This window comes from Lasioglossum baleicum, chromosome 10 (assembly GCF_051020765.1).
Source record: "Lasioglossum baleicum chromosome 10, iyLasBale1, whole genome shotgun sequence".
Lineage (NCBI taxonomy): Eukaryota > Metazoa > Arthropoda > Insecta > Hymenoptera > Halictidae > Lasioglossum > Lasioglossum baleicum.
The window spans coordinates 1059981-1082911 of record NC_134938.1 but is presented as its reverse complement, the minus strand read 5'-3'; the positions used below and the strand labels follow the sequence as shown (position 1 = coordinate 1082911).

At 38.5% G+C, this 22931-nt stretch overlaps 1 protein-coding gene across 8 annotated transcripts in view; it reads right to left on the bottom strand.

Annotated features, from left to right (window-relative positions):
- Window positions 1-22931, bottom strand: part of LOC143212665 (glutamate receptor ionotropic, kainate 2) — a 179446-nt gene that overhangs the window by 27348 nt on the left and 129167 nt on the right. For 7 of the 8 annotated variants that reach the window (XM_076431656.1, XM_076431649.1, XM_076431650.1 and 4 more), the window contains exons 8-12: window positions 22635-22787; window positions 9230-9433; window positions 8297-8500; window positions 3895-3999; window positions 2840-3097 (exon numbers count right to left, since the gene is read on the bottom strand). In XM_076431656.1, coding sequence (XP_076287771.1) covers window positions 2840-3097; window positions 3895-3999; window positions 8297-8500; window positions 9230-9433; window positions 22635-22787 — 924 coding nt within the window. The remainder of the gene's footprint in view (window positions 1-2839; window positions 3098-3894; window positions 4000-8296; window positions 8501-9229; window positions 9434-22634; window positions 22788-22931) is intronic. The other variant, XM_076431653.1, reaches the window with a different exon arrangement.

Sequence of the window (22931 nt, the reverse complement as noted above, 5' to 3'; positions counted from 1 at the left end):
ATTTCATTTTATTGCATTCAATGTATATATATACATATATATATATATGTATATATATACACAGTATTTTATATAGAATACCTATACTCTCAGTATAAAATATTTATAAAATTGTATATATGAAACACTGTACAAAATATACTGTATAAGATATATTGAAAATTTTATATATAAAATACTGTACAAGATATATTCCAAATTTTATATGTAAAATACTGCATAAAATATATTCAAAATTTGCTATTCAAAATTTTATATATAAAATACTGTATAAAATATATTAAAAATTTTATATATAAAATACTATATAAAACACTGTATAAAATATATTTAAAACTTTGTATATGAAATACTGTATATATAACACACTGTATAAAATATATCAAAAATTTTATATATGTATAAAATACTGTATAAAACAAACTGTATAAAATATATTTAAAATTTAATATATGAGAGATACTGTGTAAAATATATTCAAAATTTTATATGTAAAATGCTGTATAAAATGTACTTAAAATTTTGCATATAAATTAGCGTATAAAATATATTCCAAATTTTATATATAAAATACTGTATAAAATGGTAGAATTGGTCAGATCTATATTTTACCCTGTCTGAATAAATGCACAGACAATGACTTTCCCGAAAAATCGCTTCACCGGTACGATTTCGCTCCACTGTGCATGCTCCTTGAGGGAGCGAACGATTCGACCGGCCGACGATACTCTCGCGTCGTTAGACGGTTCCTAAAGCTTGCGGTAGCTCTTTCTCCGTTTTTCCGCGTCGTTCAACCAGTATTTTCTCGCGTCAAATAATTCAGAAAACCGGGGGCTGCAAGCGTTGCTTCGCTGCCAGCTCTGAATACGTACTGAAGACGATCCTCTCCTATCTCTAGCCTCGCTTCTCCTATTCTTCGGCCCGTCAGACACGACACAATAGAAAGTTAAAACACGCCGCAAAGTTCAGCCATTATACCCCCGGACCGCTTTTATACTCTCTTTCGGTTATTCCCACTATCTTTCTTTCTTTTTTTTAGGCCCCTGAAATTGGAACGTACACAGAGGACTATGGGGAATATCTGGGACACGACCGGTCAGGCACGAATGGACTATGACGACTACGACGACACTCGACGCATTCAGATGTCACAGCTTCTGATTTCACAGCATCCCAGGTTTCCAGGATCAGTGGCTCGTGAAACGCTCCGAGGAACGGTGCTAGCTTTAAACAAGACTGGCTTCGGGATCTGCTTGAAAGGATTTTGGAAATGGACACTGGTACGGAAGGGTGAGTCTGTTTTTGGTTGACCGTTTCCCGGTTTGTTTCGGATTCCCCAGTGGGGAACTTCAGGTTAGAGGATTCGAAGAAAGGATTTGAACGAAACATCATTCAGTCTCTAATGTATGTACAATGGTCAGACATGTCCGAAAATCCCCTTCATTGATTTTGAAAAAGAAACTTAAGTCAAAGACACGATTCATGTTCGTGCTTGTGTCAAGCAGAAAGGCCAGGTCATACATCTGACAAAAAGTCTCTTCAAAGACACAGGAGTATCTTGTGATTGTTTCACAATACCCTAAAATTGTTTTTCTGTCAAGAATCCTGTTCAAAGACACATGAGTATCTTGATATTGCTTTACAATACCTTAGAATTACTTTTGTGTGCCTTTACACAGTGTTTGTACTTGGATCAAGTGGAAAAGTCAAGGAATGGTCAGACATTTGTTTAAAATCCTCTGGAAAGGCACATGAATGATTTTAAATTGTTTTAGCATGCCTCCAAATTATTTTTCTGTGCTTTTACACAGTGTTTATGCTTGTGTTAAGTAGAAAAGTCAAGGAATGGTCAGACACGTGTTTAAAATTCTCTTTAAAGGCACGTGGATAATTTGAAATTGTTTTAGCATGCCTCCAAATTATTTTTCTGTGCTTTTACACAGTGTTTCTGCTTGTGTTAAGTAGAAAAGTCAAGGAATGGTCAGACACGTGTTTAAAATCCTCTGGAAAGGCACATGAATAATTTGAAATTGTTTTAGCATGCCTCCAAATTATTTTTCTGTGCTTTTACATAGTGTTTCTGATGTATCAAGTAGAAAAGTCAAGGAATGGTCAGACATGTGTTTAAAATCCTCTGGAAAGGCACATGAATAATTTGAAATTGTTTTAGCATTCTCCCCCAAATTATTTTTCTGAGCTTTTACACAGTGTTCGTACTTGTATCAAGTAGAAAAGTCGAGGGATGGTCAGACATGTCAAAAAAATCGTCTTCAAAGGCACACAAATCGTTCAGAAATTTCTTTCAGCATGGCTCAACCCCTTGCCCTACGATTTATTTTACGGTTTCAGTGATTAGAACTTTTTTGTAGATCGTAATTTCCTGAAGCAGGAGAAAAGTTATATCTATTGTATGTCTATATGTTCACCAATAGCTGTACATTAACGAAACCAAAAACGAATTTTATTTCGGTTACACGAAATTATTGACGTACATTTGTATTAGAATCTGTACAGAATCTTCATCACGTGTCAGAAACGATATTGTAAGGCAAGGGATTAAATTAATTAATTAATAAAAAATGAACAATGCCAATTTCAGTGGAAAAATTCGTTTTCAGTCAGACAAGAATTTCTGCACCGAAGATGTAAGACTTGAAACTTGCTAACTAGATAGTGCCTCACCAGAGTGACTGAAGTCTGAATAATAATTGGCTCGGGGTAAAAGATCCAAATTTGCGGTGGCGTGGGGGATAAGGTAAATAAAGTGGTTTGAAAGGTAAACCGAGTAGGTCCGGAGGTGAATGTCGGTGGTGTGAGGACTTGGGTGGAGAGAGTGTACCTTGGGGTTGAGCCCGCTGCCCTGACGGAGGAATGTGCCGGTGATAAACCAGAAACTGTTGCTGACGCTAAACTGGTTTTCGACGACGTCGCTCTCCGCCAGACACGGGTGTGGATTGTTCCACTCGTACGGGCTGAATCGGGCCATAACGAACAGGGTGAAGCTTACCAGCATGTACGCGGCCAGCACGTACAGCCAGATCTCGACGGCCAGCGGGTTCATGAAGGAGAACAGCCGCGTTGGCTGGCTGGATGGCACCTAAATTACGTTACGCTACGATTTTAATTAAAACGGATCCCGTACCTCTCGCCCGCCGTATGACGGGTCCTCAGCGAGGATGTTTTACCGCTGGTAAATCGGTTTCATCGAGAACCTCGTGTGTATGTGTGTGCCCTATCCCCTGATCGCTATCCCCCCACTCTCTCTTCTCTCCCTCCCCTCCCATTCTCTGCACCATTGTTCATAGTAATGGCCTGCTATTACCACTGCTAATCCTTTCCCTCTGCAACCGTGTTACATTGTTCCGGAATTATGTGGGCAATATTGTGGAAATTTTGCGATTGCTTCGGAAAGTGGTTTGCAATTTATCCGTCGAGACCCTGTGTCTATTAGATCGATTGCGAAGTCATTCTCTATAATAATTGTCTCCTGATGTTTTACAACTTTTGACTGCTCTTTACTTTACCGGACTCAAAATTTTACCCTAGAATATTAGACTATGATGTGTGACAGTAGAATTATGATGTAGCACAATAGTTAATATAAAACGAGGCTCTCGACGTGTGGTTTCAGTTTTCATCGATGCATTTGTTTACTTATTTGTCTTATTACGAGTAGGCACAGGGATGTTTTCAATTAAATAATTGTACTTAGATGTAGAATTAATCTATTGATCTCATAATTCCAAGCCGACGGTTGCTAAGTTATAAAGAACATAATAGTATTGTAAAATTTGAAATAATTTGAGATAATGCTTGGAATTGCGAGTCTGTTTACTATAATTATGTAAATTAAGTATAAGTCTGAACGATCTGAACACAATAACAGCGGCTCACCTTAAACAGAATTCCAATACCGAGATTCATGAACGGCTTGGTGAAATCTATCACGCTCTCGCGGGCGTAATTGATCGTCATTGATGCGACTGCCAGATCCGCTCTCTGCGGACAAAACAAATTCGAAAAATAGTTAAAAAACAACTTCCCTTAAATCAAAAAATATTTCAACACACAATTTACAAATTTCGAAAAATCGACGATATTCAACCCCTCGTAATTTCGTAAAAAGCCATCGAAGAGCAATAAACTTTGACTCATTCTTAAGCTTGAACATTCTGCTTTCGCATGCCATAGTTCATTTTTACCCAGAATATTTTTTGCGATATGGCGAAGGAAAATCCAGGAACATGTTTTTTTCGAAAATGGTACAAATTCAAACTTCTGCAGAAACATTGGAAAATTTTTTTCTTGAATAAATCCACCATGAATTTAAAGATTGAAACCTCCACTTTACAACGAGATTTTGAAAATTGATGTGCGATTTTTGTTTACCGAGTTATGGAGCATATTAGAGGACCTAGTTTGGTGATGCAAGTTGTAAGATTATTGTAAAGTTGCTCGTACACTTATCGTTTAAATCTTGATAAAACGGGTGAAAAAAAGTCGTACATCAATTTTGGAGGTCTCGTTGTAAAGAGGAGGCTTCAATCTATGATTCCGTGAAAGAATTATTCATGGAAAAAAATGTTTGTCGATTTTACAGAGGTTTGAAGTTGCACTATTTCGTCGGAAAAAAGAGTCCTCAGTTTTTCACCTGCCATATGGTAGAAAGTTCTCCTATGAGAAAACGAACTGTGGCTTGCGAAAGTAGAATATTCAAGCTTCAAAATGCTTCCAAATTCATTATTGTACTATTATTTTTAACGAAACTATCACGGTTTAAAAAGAGGAAATTTTTGTAGACCGGGAAATCTTGTGAAAGTACTTCTAGGCGTTCTGTAAGCATGCCCGGAAGGATTCCGGACAGTAATAGGATAGTAACGAGAAAAGGATCGCGTCGGGTCATCGGGCAGAAATTGTATTAAATCCAGGCAGCGGTTGAGCTACGCGGCAGGGCATAGAAATTGCGTATTTTTATCGCGGGAAACGCGGCCGCGGAAGAATGCGGTTCACAAATGAGAGGAGGATGGACAATTTTATATGCAAAGCAGTCTTCCGGCGTTGTCACAATAAATTCATCTCGGCTAGTATTTCATTATGCATACTATAAGCTGCGCCGCAGGCATCTAATTTGGGGTTTTTCTAGCGGGCAACAACGTATTCGATATTCTGATTCATGGACCGTCGGCGCAGATGTTGCCCGAGTCGCTTCTGAATCGCAATATGATGCTGTTATTAAATTGCTATTTTTCCGAAACGATGTTTAACGTGATTCTCGACTGTTTGACTAACATTCCTCAATGTTTGTAAACCAGTTCATGCGCATTTAGCTGGTTTTGGGTATTTAGAATATAAAATAACTTACAAATTGTCAGAATAGAGATGTCGTGTTTATCATAGTTATTGATGAATTGGATCTAGCAGACTAATAATGGTTCAGCAGCCCCACCCACAATGTTTATTGATATTGTGTGGAAAACAATGGTTTTAGGTTGAGAGATAATCCCCTAAAATTTGCAGTGGCTAACCCTTCATATAAGGATGATATGAGGGTAAATACCCTTAACTGTATCATTTTTTTTCTCGATTGTTAATTAAGATAATCAGATGAAAAAAATACAAAAATACTCGAACTTACCTCCTTTATATTATATATTTTTTTTCACAATTGTCATCACATTATTAAGGGTAGTAAAAATCATTTAATTTTTGGTGGATGGGTATTGCAAGCAACCCTTCGAGTAACCACTTCTAAAAATTTCAAGAACAATGTTCTGTTACCTATCTAATATACACAAAAGTTTCAAGATGATCGGATTGGTGGAACATTATAATAATAATATCTTTAAAAAATGGAATACTATATTTTTTTCTTCAGAAAATCATAGCAGAGACAAATGAGTATTTACCCTCACACCATTCTTATATGAAGGGTTAGCTACTTAAAAATCCATTGTTTTCCACACAATATTAATAAAATTGTGAGTGGGGCGGCTGTACCATTCTTACTAGACCCAAATTTAATTATGATTAATTAATAAATACCTCCTTTATATTTGAGATCGTGCTCCAGGGATTCTTCGAAATAATCGCACTTCGTTACAGGCTGTTCCCAATAAATTAGTTGGAAAAAGGGGACGACACACATACAGACACGAGACTAATTGACATGGAAAAATTGAGTGGACAAATCGATTTATGTGCGTCCAGTGTGACGAAGCGACGCCACTGGTGACACCAAAAAATGTGGCGGAAAAATGGATGATGCTGTCTTTTGAATCAATGAACACAAATCAACAATATTCCAAAGGGTCTTCCATTTACATCACGTGTCACTTTTCGGCACGTGATTAGTAAAATCGTAAAACATGTCAACGCACAATTTACAATGCTCGAAAAATCGACGCTATTCGACCCCTTGTAACTTCGTAAAAAATAATCGCAGTTCAATAAACTTGGACTCATTTTAAAGCTTGAATATTCTACTTTCGCATGCCACAGTTCATTTTTTCATAGGATAATTTTTTTGTGATGTGGCTGAGGAAAATCTGGAGACACGTTTTTGATCGAAAATGGTACAAATCTAAACCTCTGTAGAAACGTTAAAAAATTTTTTTCTATAAATGAATTTCCCATGAATTAGAAGATTGAAGCTTCCTCTTTATAACGAGATATTGAAAATTGATGTGCGATTTTTTTTGACCGAGTTATGGAATAAATAAGAGGACCTAGTTTGGTGATGCAAGTTTTAAGATCATTGCAAAGTTGCTCGTACACATCTCGTTTAAACCTTGATAAAACGGTGAAAAAAAATCGTACGTCAATTTTGTTGGTCTCGTTGTAAAGACGAGGCTTCAATCTTCAAATCCACGGTGGTTTTATTCAAGGAAAAAATTTTTCAATGTTTCTACAGAGATTTGAATTTTCAGCATTTTTGAGGAAAAAAGTGTTGTCACTCTTCGACATGCGGTTAGCAAAATTGTAAAAGATTATGAAAACTCTTCATGGACGACCCTATATTTCATGCTGTCCCGTTAACGAACTTGTCACCTGTTGATGACAAGTTTTTATTTTGCACGAATTAATTAAAAATTGATTTTCTGCATTCATTTTTGAGAGTCGTCTTTCTGGAACGTAATTCCGGCGAGGTATCGCGTGCTTCAAAGAGGAGTGTGTCTGCAGAGGTGGTGTAAAAGTGAAAATCTGAGACAGTGGAGATTAGAGCCGGATTTCCTTCGGGGAAAAAGGACCGGTGAAGGAGCCCTTGAGGCGCGAAGGATGCCGATAGCCCTCAGCGAGGTCGTATTTCGCGGCTGCTAACCGTAACGCCCGGCATAGATGCAACGCCGTCGTGAATTCCGAAGATCAGCGGTTTATAAAAGATGCAGAGCAATCTGTCCCCCGTGAAAGGGTGTTCCCGCCTTAACCTAGAAACCAAGCGAAACCGTAAGCGGATCTTCCCGAAGGAAAGACGTCATTGCCGGGTGACCTACCGTTCCGCGTACGTCCGCATCTAAAAAATGCATTCGCTATTTTGCAAGGCAAACATTCCTCGAACTACCGAACCGAACCGCGGCCTCGTGATTTTGCATCAACCCACAGAAATCGCTTCTCAAGCATAAGTGCCGAGCTCCTTTAGGTGCTGAACTAACCCTTCGGTTGATTAAATCATTCTTCGCTGGACACTAGCGTCTCTAAAAACATTAAACATTTTTTTCCGCCAGGGATTTGAAGATTAAACCTCCCTCTTTACAGTGACACATTAAAAAATGTCGTACGATTTTCTTTCACTGTTTTATCGAACAAAAACGAAAAACCAGTTCGATCTAACACACCGCCCGAGGGGTAGTAGAATCTGGTCCGTATATCCCGCGTCCAAAAATCGATAACTTGATAAAAAAAAATCGTCGATCAATATTCGAGGTCTCTTCGTAAAGAGGAAGCTTCAACTTACAATTTCGTGGACGATTTATTCAAAGAAAATATCTTTTGACGATTTTAGTGAGATTTAAAGTTTCACTATTTTTTCAAAAAAAAGTGTCCTCAGTTTTGTCACCTGTCATAGCATGTAAAACTATCCCAGGAGAAAATGAACCGTGGTATGCGAAAGTAGAATGTTCAAGCTTCAAGATGAGTCCAAATTTATGCTCTTACCATTTTTTTTTAACGAAATTATCGTAGTTGAAGATGTTGACAATTCGAGTGGATTGAATTGTACAGGTATCATATTTATCAATGGTGAAGTTGAGAGAAATTGTCTGGAAATTTTGATTCGAAGGGTGCAGTACAAGGTTCTTACCTTCTCCATGAGTTCCCGGACGATGCCATTCCACTCCTTGGTTTCAGGGTCGTAGACCCCGTACATGTGATCGGGCACCAATCTTATGGCGTATTGGAAGCCGACCTGGCCGGCGATCCACTTGAGCAAATCGATGCAGAAGCCCTCGAACCTCGCGTTCCCCGTCAGATTCTTGTCTTCCTTTACCATGACGTACGGTTTTTCCTGCGGCAGATAAAATCCTTTTGATGGATCACTCGGACACTGAAAGCGATCGAGATAGCCAACGTGTGCTTCCTTTTGCTAGCGAAACAAATCTTCCATAAGTACACTCCCCTTGGAAAGTGCACACATGTAAACGAACGCTTCCAAGGAAATAATTCATACTCAACAAAAAATAAATTTCCATTCATTGCAATTTTTCCACCGTCACGAAAATAACATGGTTTCATTGAACTTTGACGAGCTAAAGAAATACATTTTTGTCTACCCTTAATAATGTGCTCACAATTGCGAAAAAAATATGTGAAATGTAGGGGGTTAGTTCGAGTATTTCCGATTTTTTTTCATCTCGATATCTCAATTAACAAGGGAGAGAAAAAATGATGAAGTTAAGGGTGGTTACGCCTAAATTATTTTTAAATAAGGGGTTGTCGACTCGAATTTTTAGGGGATTATCTGTTAACCTAACAGCATTGTTTTACACGCAATACCAGTAAAAGTTCTAAGGTCTTGCGATCTCTACCCCTGAAGAAATAAATTTTTTTCTACCCTTAATAATTTGTTTACAATTGTGAAAAAAATATGTGAAATGTAGGGGGTTAGTTCGAGTATTTCCGATTTTTTTTTCATCTCGATATCTCAATTAACAAGGGAGAGAAAAAATGATAAAGTTAAGGGTGGTTACCCTACATATTAAATGAGCTGAACTCTAATTATTGAATTAATTATTACCTCTCTTGTCATAACGACCAGGGTGATATTGGTAGCAGTGGTCTCGTAAAACGCACCGACATCAGTCACGTTGACTCCAGAGCCAGGCTTCCACTCGCCTACTTTCACCAGTTCCTCTTTCTTCAGCTTCAGCAGGTCCAGCTTGAAGTTGTTTCGTTTCCCTTCGTTGAATTCGATATGTCCGGTTAGGCCGTGTAAGCCTGCCTGCGAACAGAAGTGTTCGTAACCCTAAATTCGAGGTCACTTGAATTCACAATCCAGGAAAATCTCAAATACATTATTATTAAATTATTCGGAAAGAAATGTCCACGTGTGAAAGAGGACGAAGCAGCACCGCATTCTCTAGAGATTATGGTTGTTCAGCACAATAAGCACGCTTCCTCTTCACTCGATGATCTCCATTCGGCTGTCATCCGGTCCTGCCGTCGCCGGCTTCGTGATCGGATTTAATTGTCATGCCAGTCAAGATTCTCCACACAATAGATAATTAAATCAGTTCTGTTACCTGATTAACAGTCGAGGAAAGCCATTAATTAACGAATCATGATGCGATCGTTATCGATTTGCTAGTGCATAATTACCCGATAACCAGATACCCGGTTCATTATTCTGGCAAATCACCTGTCAGATTCCGTTCGAGTGTCTACGCCTCTGGCCGATACTGTCTGGCTTCGTTAGCAACTCCGTAAAACGAGCCAGTACTTTAATTAATTAGCAACCCTTCTCTGCCGTACAACCAAATTTAAGAAATTAATTCGATGTGTAATACGGTGACCTTCAAATGACCTTCGGAGGAATCAACATAATCTTGAAATTTCGGGAATGCGGGCGATTTGGGTAAACTTTATATTACCGGACTCAAAATTTGTGCCTTTCTCCTAGAAATTATGATGTGTTTGGTATGTAATCCAGTAGATTTGTACCCGGGGCGGCTGCAGATCGCAGTTTCGATCCTGTAGGATCAATGGTTCAGGAGTAATGGCTGTTTAAAGTTGAGCAATCTGCAGTGTTTTTGACAGGTAATCGCCTAATCACCTAATCACCTAATCACCTAATCACCAACCAACTCATTAATTATTCTGCTCGGTAAGCGGCGCGCGACCGTCACTACAAACCAATATGGCGGCGCCCTTACCTGTCAAAAACACTGCAGATTGCTCGACTTTAAGCAAGTATATCTTCTGAACCATTGATCCTACGGGATCGAAACTTCGAGCTGCAGCCGCCCCGGGTAGAAATGTACTGGATTACATACCAAATACATAATAATTTATAGGAGAAAGGCGCAAATTTTGAGTCCGGTAAAGTATAGAGCAGCCGACGATTTTTATAGCTACGATCGATTTAATTTCACTTTATTTCAGTTTGTAAAACCGTGGGTTGTTTGTTAATAGAATTGTTCAATTTTCTAGCCCGCATGATCCTCATGTTTGCTCTTGTGCTTTTCTCGTTATTGAATAAATTCTGTTGAGTCGATTTATACAAACTGTGCGGTTTATTGAATTACATAGTCTAGTAGTTTATAATTGGCAATGATTAGTTCACACAGCTCTAATTAATAATTTTTAATATTATTAATATTAATTTTTTGTTACAATTATAAAATAGTTTTCTGTTTTAAAGGGCGTTCGAATACTTTCGAGGCTCACTGTATATTTTAAATTTTCATTAAGGCCCCAAATAAGAAAGTTTTAACAAATGCTTATTTTATTTTTGCATGATAGCTTGTAAATTATAATTTTTGGAAAATCATTTTTGCATATCATTTCCGTAAAACAATGCTTCTAATTTATTTTAAAAAATAAGGTCGTTTGGTACGATTATAAAAAAGTTATTCTGTTCTAAAGGGTGTTCGGAATACTTTCGTGGCTCACTGTAGGTCCGAATAAATTTAGTTCGTACTTCCCAGTCGAACATGTCCCGGAAAAATGAATTCTCACCCTGTTCAAGTACCCGAAGTTTCAACCCTTGCACTATAACTTGCGTACGAGGACGTAGATGTATCACTCGTGTTCCTGTTGCTGTGTTACAAGAGCACACATGGGCCGAGTGAATTATGTTCGGAACGTAGCCCACATAAATCCATTTAGAAACGTTCGGCGTGCGTGGCGCATTCCGCGTGGTCGTTCCGCTGCCCTAACGACGGTCTCGCGTGCGAACAACCATTTCCACACTTATATTTGCTCTGCAAAGTTTCGTGCCGAGATGTTTGTGTAATATGAAAATTTATGCAGTTTACCAATTGCACAGATTTCGAGTGAAATTCATCGGTAGAAAATGATTGGCTGCATTTAAAATGCTGGGTTCAAATGGACCAGGGCAACGCCAGCAGGTGTCAGACACAACACGGGACAGAAAATTGATTTTTACTTTAACAATCACAATAGATTGAAAACAAACGGATATTATTGCTCCCATTCCAATTTAACTGTTATTTGAAAATTCATTTCGTTCGTTCCATATTACCTACGATTATGTAATGACTACACTGCGGATCGTTATGCAATTATGAAGAAATTGGCTGGGCGAAATATAAAACAATAAAAGATTAGAAAAATTTTAAATAGGTTTTAACGTTGTTTTTATGGCAACCAAATTATTAAGGGATGAAATCAATTCTTATTTTACTCCTGCTGTCCACAGTCAATAAAAAACATTTTTATTCTGCTCAGCAAAATTTTTATTATTTTTACTTGAAAAAAATCACACGAGCGCTGTAAATACTAATACATATGTATAAAAAATCCCAATGCGAAATGTGCGACAGTGTTACCGGAAAAAATTCCCGAAAATTGGCAAATGTGCCACTCAAGATCAGTATACCCCTCAAAACAGGGTCTACGGAAAAAATATATAACTCCAGAAATTTTTATTATTTTTATTTAAAAAAAATCACACGTGCGCTTCAAATATCAATACATATGTATAAAAAATCCCAATGCGAAATGTGCGACAGTGTCATCGGGAAAAATTCCCGAAAATTGACAAATTTTCCACTCAAGATCAGTGTACCCCTTAAAACATGCTCCATAAAAAAATTTCCCATTCCATTTCACTGCTATTTGAAAATTTATTTCGTTCGTTCCATATTACCCACATTTTTGTAATGAGTCATTAATAATGACATTGTTTATTCGAACGCAGTGACTGGCAGAAATTGCATAGCTGTGCAATAATTAATGGCGTTATGTTTGGCGTCTTAGGTCCCTCGACAATGGAATTAGGTGGATGGAGACCAATTAACCTGACGAGCAAATAGACTGCGACATTGTTTGGGATTACGAAATCGGTTATGCTATTAACTGAATAATTCAGAACTCATAACTTAATCTCCGATCACCGCGAGCACAAACACGATCTTCCTGCAAAAGTTATGCATTAACAATTATTGAACATCGAAATCAAATGTTTCTTGAATTTTTCGGTAGGTGTCACTCAAGGTCACCCCTAAGGAAGTAATTTCATTCTGCCCTTAATAATTTGCCCAGAAAAAAAATATATGAAATGTGGGAGGTAAGATCTCGTATTCTTTTCATCTCAATATCTGGATGGACAACCGATAAAAAAGGCTGCTCTTTACTTTACCGGACTCAAAATTTGTCCCTTCTCCTATAAATTATGATGTTATTGGTATGTAATCCACTAGATTGGTACCCGGGCCGGTTGCAGATCGAAGTTCGATCCTGTAGAATCAATGGTTCAGGAGTTATGCTTGCTTAAAGTTGAGCGATCTGCAGCGTTTTTGACAGGTAGTCACTACAAACCAATATGGCGGCGCCCTTACCTGTCAAAAGCACTGAAAAATGCACATCTTTTTAAGCAAGCATAACTCCTGAACCACTGATGCTACAGGATCAAAACTTCGATCATAATTTATAGGGCAAAGGCACAAATTCTGAGTCCGGTAAAGTAAAGTTTACCCAAAAAAATGATAAAGTTAAAATTCTCAATTCTAAATTCGTGAAAATTCTGAAAAAATTGTAAAGTTTCTGTATAAATGTGGACAAATAAATGTGGGCGACGTGGCAGTGTGCTAAACAATGGACTGTTTGTCTTCCGGAATGCAGTGCGATATCGGCTTTCTGTGCATAATCGTGCATTGAGAATCGTTTAGCGATCACTGATATCTTGAGTGGTAGAGACGATAATATTGCGCGTTTGTCAGTTAATGAACTACAACAGGCATATTCGGTGCAAATTAAACGATCTCCCATCCGAATGCACAGGGTATAGTGCTTTGAATGCAAGGGGATAACTGCAACATCGGTCAGAGTGTGTGCATTACCGAAATGCCGTCGAGAGAAAGGTCGATCGTTACGATCGATAAATAATGCGTTTAACAACGCACACACACGATCGGCCCGTGTGACGAGTGAATGGAAAACTGGCCGGACACGTCGTCGAGCGAACATTACACAGCGTTGATTAAAAAGTTTGAATGGACAAGGGAGGGGAATGGCGAGCGCATTTTCCATCGATCAAACAAGATTTAATCAAGCAATCCCACGGTATGCGAAACGGCCGTGAAAATTCGCCGTTATTGTTTCGCCATTCATCGGATTCCAACCCTTCTCCTATCATCGTTAGATCGTACATTTTATTTATTTAAACGGGGGCCTGTAAATCCAGTCACATTCTCAACAGAAGGAAAACGTTACATTTGTAGCCTCATTTTACAGCCTTACACTTCTACCTTCACCACCCATCATACATTTCTGGGCGCGTGTCTTCTCTTGACAATACTACAAATTCAAACCTTTGTAAAATCGTCAAAAAATTTTTCGCGTGAACGAACCATACACAGATTTGAAGATTGAAGCATCCTCTTTACAACGAGACCTTGTACGTTGACCTGCGATTTTTTTTTACCGAGTTATCGAACTTTGAACGGAAGGTATACGGAAACCTCGAGCGGCGTATTAGTTAGGAGCAACCGCTCGACATGCAGTGAATGTTGTCCGTATACCCTTCGTTCAAAGATCGATAACTCGGTTTAAAAAAATCGTACATCAACGTTTAAGGTCTCGTTGTAAAGAGGAAGCTTCAATCTTCAAATCTGTGGAACAATAGTTTACAAAAAAAATTTTAACGGTTTTGGGGACGTTTAAAGTCGCAGAATTTTTACGGAAAAAAGAGACATCAGTTTTCCACCTGCCATGTCACAAAAAAATATCCCATGAAAAAATGAACTATGGCATGCGGAAGTAGAATGTTCAAGCTTCAAATAGAGTCCAAGTTTAGTTCCAGCAAAAATTTTTCAATGTTTCTACAGAGGTTTGAATTTATATAATTTTTCACAGAAATCATGTCTTCGGTTTTCCAACTGTCACTTTGGGCAAAATGATCTTAGGCAAAATTGAATGATGAGTGGCGAAAGTAGAAGCTTCAAGCTTTAAAATGAGATTAGGTTCGTTGTTGCACTATTATTTTTTCCGAAGTTACGAGTGGTTGAATATCGGTGATTTCGCGAGATTTGTAAATTGTGCGTTGAAATATGTTTCTATAAAACCTGCAGATTCTCGCGCGAACCGAAGGATTCCGAGGCTCGCAAGGTACTAATTCCGACGCCGGTGTATTTGTAGACACTGTGCGACAACGCAGATGTCGGGCCGGAAGTTTCAGTGTACCGGAAGTTGTAGGTGACCGGGAAGTTTCGAGCCTGTCAGTAATATTCAGTTAATAGACTCCGTACGTGTCCGCGAGTGGTACGTGAGTCCGCGTTGTATTGGTTAGTCGCGTGTTGGTTGGGAAGACAGGAATGTCGGTGGGAGGGGGATGCGCGGAAAGGTGGACGGCAAGAAACAGTCGAAGAAGCGACACGTCGCGAGAGGGCATGGGGACCGGAAATGGAAGAGGAACGGAGCAGAACAGGGGCAGATTTGGTCGAAAATATGGTGGCGTGCGGCCGTGGCTCGTCGCTGGAAAACAAAAACAGCGAAAGAAGTTGGCTCCGGCGTAGAAAAGGAAGTAGTAAAAGATACAATTCGAAGACAGTGGGGGAAAAAGTTTTGCGGGCGGACCGAGACCGTCCCGGCGAGCGAATCGGACAGTTTCGAAAGTGCATAAACATCTGCGCGGTAATAATAACACGTATGTGTGTGTGTGTGTTTTTCCATGAAACTGTTCCCGGTATGTATACGAACATTTTCAGGAAAGGAGAGGGGGTAGATAGAACTTGACATATACCGGCGGCTGATTGCTGTCTCTTTTGCAGGTAAATATTGCCGATTGAAATCGAGAGAGAGAGAGATAGAGCCGTCACGCGACCCGAAAAACACGGAATCTGATGGAACGAAAGTGCAAAGCGTATCGACGCGGATGATTGTCCAATCTCGGTAATGTTTTCAACTATTCCGTGCAGTTTGCCGAGCAGCCTTTGTTTTTACGCGACGTCGCGTTTTATCCGCGATCCGACGAATGACGACAATTATTTTAATCGGGGATGATGGAAGCAGCAATTGTTACCATAATTGTGGAACGGGCCTGTAAGACAGTAATTAATTTATTCAGTGACATAAGTGTTCTGATTTCAATCATTTTCGTATGAAACCTTGATGAGTACATTCCTGACACTTTCACGATTAAAACGAGACCAAACACGGTACCATTCGGATCATGATTCATCGAGTAATCCACGATCTATTGGAACCTCGATTATCCGAACGAACGACGTCTGAATGCTATTCTCCATAATTTAGTACATGTTTCGAGTGAGAGGTACCGGTTTAATCTACGACTGTCAGTAGATAACAGTTCCATATACTTCTGGCGAGTTCGGATAACGGAGGCTCCACTAAATCGTGGATTAAACGAGCGCCGGTAGATCGAATTGTACCGTGTTGGGTATCGTTTTAACCGGGAGAACGTCAGCAATAAGATGCCGGAGGTTTCACACCGAAATAAGTCGACACAAAAGCGTACGATGAACAAATAGGGGTCAATGTTGCAAAACATTTCAGATAGATCGAATTTATCGCATCAGCTCGAGGTTTTGGATGATCCAGCGTCACGGTTTGCGTTCTACGGCCACGTGGGCACTTCGTGAGTCGTCTAAGAGACGACGATAAAAAATTCCCGCGCGAGGTAGAGGGATTGAGGCGGAATAAAGTTGCTCGTAGATAAGGGCAAAAATCTATGTATACGGGGCGGTCGATGAGGGAGAAGGGAGAGTTGGAAACGAGAGATGAGACGGACAGAAGACGCGGAAGACAGGAATGGTCCATTCCCCGTGGCTATTTGCTAAATATGCTGTTCAATTATTCATGTGTCAACGCTCGGCCCGCACTCTCCCGCTCTCCGCGCACGTTTGCGGCTTATCGCTGGACGCCTACCAATCTGGCGGCTTCCAGGCGGAATACTTGGAGCCAGCCATTTTACGATACTCACCATTTTCTTTCCTGCCTCTTTCATCCCCCTCCCCCGTGCTCTTACCCTAACCTGGAGCAAGCCATTCAGCTCATCTACAATTATTATGATCGTATTGGTTTAGAGTGGAAACTGTGAGGAAAATATTTTCATTTTTCTATTATTTTCAATTTAATTTTTCACTAGAATTGTGGATTTTATATGGGATTGAATAATATTTATAAATCCCCAGGAAGGTTTCTAGTTGTTTACTTAGGCAATTGCAGGTCTCAGCACATAATAAATTTTGAGGGGGTGTATTGATTTCAAGTGGAAACCGTGAGGAAAATATTTTCACTGTTCTATTATTTTTCAACTTAACTCTCCACTAGATTTGTGGATTTTAAATTCATCGAGAAATTTTTGGAAATCGTCAGGAGGGTTTTTAGTGGTTTACTTGTGAAATTGCAGATCTGAGGACATAATAAATTTTGAGGGGGTGTATTGATTTAAAGTGAAAACCGTGAGGAAAATATTTTCACTGTTCTACTATTTGTCAACTTAATTTTCCACTAGATTTTTGGATTTGATACGCATCGAAAAATTCCTATAAATCCTCAGGAATATTTTTCGTGGTTTACATAGAAAAATACAGGTACCTAATCTGCAGCAATTTATTATGATCATACTATTCATGATTCTATCAGTTCTATTATTTTTCAATTTAACTTTCTACTAGATTCGTGGATTTTAAATTCATCGAAAAATTTTTGGAAATCGTCAGGAAGGTTTTTAGTAGTTTACTTATGAAATTGTAGGTCCGATTACATAACCAATCTCGAGGGGGTGTACTTTACCCAGGCCAAGGACTGACCGCATTTTTTATTGCTACAGAGGAGTTGCACAATAGTTGCATTAATCCCACGTTTCCTGTTGCTCCTATTGCTCCTGACATTGTGTGCCGCGAGTCCTAGCTTTCATTCATTGACTTCCAATATCTCGTCGTGATATTGGAAATCCTGGTAAATCAAACCCAAGGCTACATGTACAGATACGACCTATGGGCAGCTTCTGTATTATTGGTTTATCGGGCCGGATATGCCAGTAAGGGAATAATAATTTTCCGAGTATATTGGCTTCATATTATCGGGACTTTTAAATGATCGTAAAATTATATACAGATTGAATTCCTCGAATATTCCGGGACTTCCAGGAACCAGGACTGTACCGGAATCATGTTTATTATCGTTCCTCCAGCGGCGAATAGCTCCGACGATAAGTTTGCGATGCTTATTTCGAGGCTCTTCCGATATTTGATTTGCTGGTAGGTTACTTTACGCGAGTATCAATTTTTACAAGAGGACATTCAGCAGAAGAAGCCTTGCCAAATTGGAAGTATAACTTTTATGATTTTCCGATCCACGTTGAAACATGCTCTATTAAAAAATGTATAACTCAGAAAATTTTTATTATTTTTACTTGAAAAAAATCATGCGTGCGTTTCAAATACCAATACATATGTATAACAAATCCCAATGCGAAATGTGCGACAGTGTCATCGGAAAAAATTCCCGAAAATTGGCAAATGTGCCACTCAAGATCAGTATACCCCTCAAAACAGGGTCTACGAAAAATATATAACTCAAAAAATTTTTATTATTTTTACTTCAAAAAAATCTCATGTGCCCTTCAAATACCAATACATATGTATAAAAAATCTCAATGCGGAAGGTTCGACAGTGTTTTCGGAAAAAATTCCCGAAAATTGGAAAATTTGCCACTCAAGATCAGTACACCCTTTGAAACATGTTCTATTAAAAAAATGTATGACTCAGGAAATTTTTATTATTTTTAGTTGAAAAAAATCACACATATACCTCAAATACTAACGAATATATGTAAAAAAATCCCAATGCAGAAGATCCACTGGTTTTCCGGAGAAAAATGTCCAAAAATTGTAAAATTCGGCACTCAAGTCTAGAATATCCCCTCAAAACATGCTGTACAAAAAAATATAAGCTCACGCAATTTTGATTGTAGAGACTTGAAAAAGATCTCATGCAGGTACTTCAAATACCAATCAATACGACTGCGAAATCCCACTCCGGGAGATTCGATATTTTTTGAGAAAAATATTCGTGAAAAATCGGTCTCGAAATGTACCACCTTGAATTAAAAAAACTATTCTGGAGCCATCATGTTCAATATCCTCGATTTTATCTATGCCTACAAATCAAACGTTTATCGCGCCTCCATTTCATTCAGTTTGCCCGCCTAGTGTCATGGAGTGTATAATCAACGAGTTTTGCGTTTTATCCTGGCGCGTTGCTCGGAAAATCATTTCTCTTTTGATGATGCACAAATAACGATTCCGTTAAACCAACAAAGCCATACATATTGCGGTCGAGGAACATTTATCATCGACGGGCAGCCGCCGAATGTATGCCACGAATAAAATACGCGAGTGCGTCCCGGAATAATAAACGTTTCATCACTGTTATATTTCACATTTGGAAAATATATCCTCCTCATAAAAACGAATTAGCATGCATTATCGTTGGGCACTGACGACGAGTATTTCAATATTACGTGCCCCAACATTTTACCACATTGATTGTGCCCACGCTTTCCAATAATTCTGCGACTGATAATGTTTTCGCAATTTATCGTCAATGGGCAAGAAATATTGGCAAATTCTGTTTTGGTAATACCCCAGTATAAATAATAACGCGCTGGGTTCTACATCTTTTCAGTTTATAATAAATTCAATGGGATTAGAGTAGCACAAAATATTTGCTAATTGTATAGTACAGTACCTAATTATTAGACTGCGGATGTTTATGCAATTTTCAATTTTTATAGGTCAATTTTAAGACAGTGGTATTACATAAAATATTATTTTCAGTGGTAGTAGCCTTTATAGATCTGAAAGAAATGAAAATCGTAGTAAATTCTGTCATGTTTTATCCTAGTATTTTTTGAAAATTTAATTATATTTATTTTTATACAAAATATTTTCATTGTTTTATTATTTTTAAATTTCTCATTTTATTTATGGACTGAAAAATTGTCATAGATCTCCAGGAAATATCTCAGTGGTTTACTTATAGAAAATTGCAGCTCCGATCACAAATCCAACAAATATATTTTTGGACCCGCGTTGGCATGTTTCGTTGCAGCTTCCTCCCCGAAAGTACATCATAAATTTTGAGTGGCTGTAACCGCGTTATTCTCGTGTTAGATCGTCGTAAAACAAGTAATATCGTAAATGTACTTCTTCCACACGTACACTTGCTTTCGTCACCGCAGGCCAAATTGCACTGGGTTTCCAAAATTGTCAATTTTGTGTGCAATAACTTCTATCCTAATGCGAAAGGTCCGACTGTGTTTCTGGAAAAATTCCCAAAAATTAGAAAATTTGCCACTCAACACCAGTATGTCCCTTAAAACCTACTCTATGAAAGAATATATGACTCAGGAAATATTTATTATTTTTGCTTGAAAAAAATCACAGGTATCCTTCAAATACCAGTACATATGTATAAAAAATCCCGGTACGAAAAATTCAGTAGTTATTTTGGAAAAAATTCCCAGAGATCGGTCAATTCAGCACTCAACCAGAGTACCCTCTTAAAACAGGGTCTATGAAAAAAAATATATCTCAAGAAATTTTTATTACTTTTACTTGAAAAGAATCACTTCAAACACCAATACATATGTATAAAAAATCCCAATGCGAAAGATCCACAAGTTTTCCGGAGAAAAATTTCCAAAAATTGTCAAATTTGGCACTCAAGTCATATTTGTGTGCAATAATCTTTAGACTTCTCACAAACACATCCAAATATTTTTGTTCTTAAATATCCAAGTCATTCTTCATGTACTGTAGCATTGATAAACAAACTCTGTCTATTAATGATGCTTTAATTAGACGACTTTTCGGGTAGAAGCAAAGTTCACCCGGAGCAGCGAAACTTCCAACACGTTTATCGATCCGATCGCAGACGGTTGCTACCCGGTTGGAGAACAGTAAACATCGGATCAACTCGCGGCCTGGTAAACAAGAGACTGATACACACGGTTTCTACTTCTGCAATTTCGCTTCTCCGCCGAGTGCAACTAACGACCCGCACATCTTGGCCGATCGGTTTTTACAAGCTGCATCTCGCTCGCTCTCCAGCTCCCTTTCGAATATGACTCGCCATTCGGAACTTCTTTCTCTGTCTCGCTTTCGAAGGCAAGAAACTGTATCGCTGTACGTGTGTTTCTTATTTATGCAGCGCAGAAAGCAATTAAGGAGATGGAAATCGGTGAAGACACTTTTAAGCTGACTGCGTTCAAAAGGCGCAAAAAGATAAATCGTTTCGCGCGAAGAAACTGCCGAGTACCTTCTCGGAAAATGTCTGCTGTGAATAATGGCGTTTGCCGCGCGAAAATCTTCTTCTTCGTCTTCTTTTTCTTTGTCTGCTTCACCGAGGAAATATCGACTTTATATAAGCTTTTAACTGGACGAGTTAATTCGTCAGGTCAGTACAGACACGATTTTCTTCGCGTCATAGTTTTTCTCTCCAAATAGCGACGATCGGACAAAATTAAAAGGTTACCACACCAAGGGCAAAGTTGCGGGAAATCCAAGTTCGTTAATTAAAAGGAAACATTGCGGTCGATACTTTCCGCGAATTATTTGCCCCTCGCAAAGCTTCGATTCGTGTCTAAATTATTGACGACTGTGGTCCCGTTGGTTCTTGTTCCTATTAAGAAATTCAATTAGCAGATTGGAAACTAATTCGAGCGTCGAATTCCGCGGTGCGGCGGTGTTTTGATTCCTGGGCCGTTTCCTTCGCAATCAAAGTCCCGCGCGGAGAAATTAAAAGCAACGACGGGAGAAACGTAATAGGAACGGTCAGCTCGAGGGCATTCCGATCGATTCGAGATTCCATTCACCCGGGAGACTCCGCACGCTAAAACTCACACCGTAGTCTCCCGTTAATCAACAGACTCCGAGAGCGCCGCGCGTGGCTTTTGCGAAACGCGCGAAAGTTGCGAGGCCGGAATACGGGCGAACCTCAAGCCTGCCATGAAATTTTCGGTATGCCCGCTCGTTCTCCTACGTGCAATTCAAATGACCGATTTCTAATTATTTTGCAAAAATAAGATTAATTACTAAAGACATTTTGTACAAAGAAGGATGAATTTACGTCCTTCGCCTACGTGCAATTCAAGTTACCTAATTATTATTATTTTTCAAAAAGGAGATTAAGTAAAATGTTTTATAAATATGAGAAAACATTTATGGATTTCATAACAGTTATCAATGACAGAAGTTCATTTCGACCGCTCATAACAGTTATTGATGAAGGAAATTTGTAATAGTTATTATTAAATAGTACAACTTTCAAATGGTAGACAAGCAATTATTTCATAAACTTTTTATTCGTTAAATTAATTGCTACAATCAAAATTTAATGTGACAAACAAACAGATTGTGTGTTGTTCTTAAGGTCTGTTGATTCGTCTTGTTGTACGAAACCTTCTCAATGGATTTCACAGGCTTGCTCCATCCGAAAATGAGTAGACAACTCAATAATTAAATAAGCAACCAAAATGAATTTTCTCATCAATAATTATTATGAAAAAGTGAAAAGAAACTCGATCATCGATAACTGTTATGAGCGATCGAAATAAATTTCTGTCAACGATAACTGTTATGAGCGATCGAAATAAACTTCACTCATTGATAACTGTTATAAATGATCGAAATGAATTTCTCGATAACAGGTATCGAGGAGGATCCAATTTTTTGGGCACTAATAATTGTTATTTGTAACCAAAAAGGAAAAAAGTCGATATTATTTAATCATTTTGTTCTTCAAATTTTTTCTTTATATTTTATGTACACTATCTGAAATCTTTCAATAATAATCAACTCTTCATTAATGATTTTTATCGTAGAAAATTTTAGAATAACTGTTATTTTTTTGTAAACTTTGGTTCGTGCCACAACAGTGGTTTCGAGAAGAACAGTTTTAGAGATACATCGATATATACAGAACGTACGTACGGAATTAATATAATTGTACAGCGACAGGCCATCGTCCCAAGGTTCCTCCTTCTCGCAGGACAAATTAGCAGGTCGCAAATCATGGCTGCGATCCAACGCTGCCAGACCGTGCACGAAAACCTGCACGCTATCGTACACCAAAGCTGGTTCTGCCTGGAACATACGTTTCCCTTCCTGTGAAAAGCTTTTTGACTACGGCAGTCCATTGTTTTCTACAATCGTTTTCCAATAATATCGAAGTCGAACGAATTGTCTCGGAAACATGTTACAATTTATGACAATACCATGCTTTAGAAC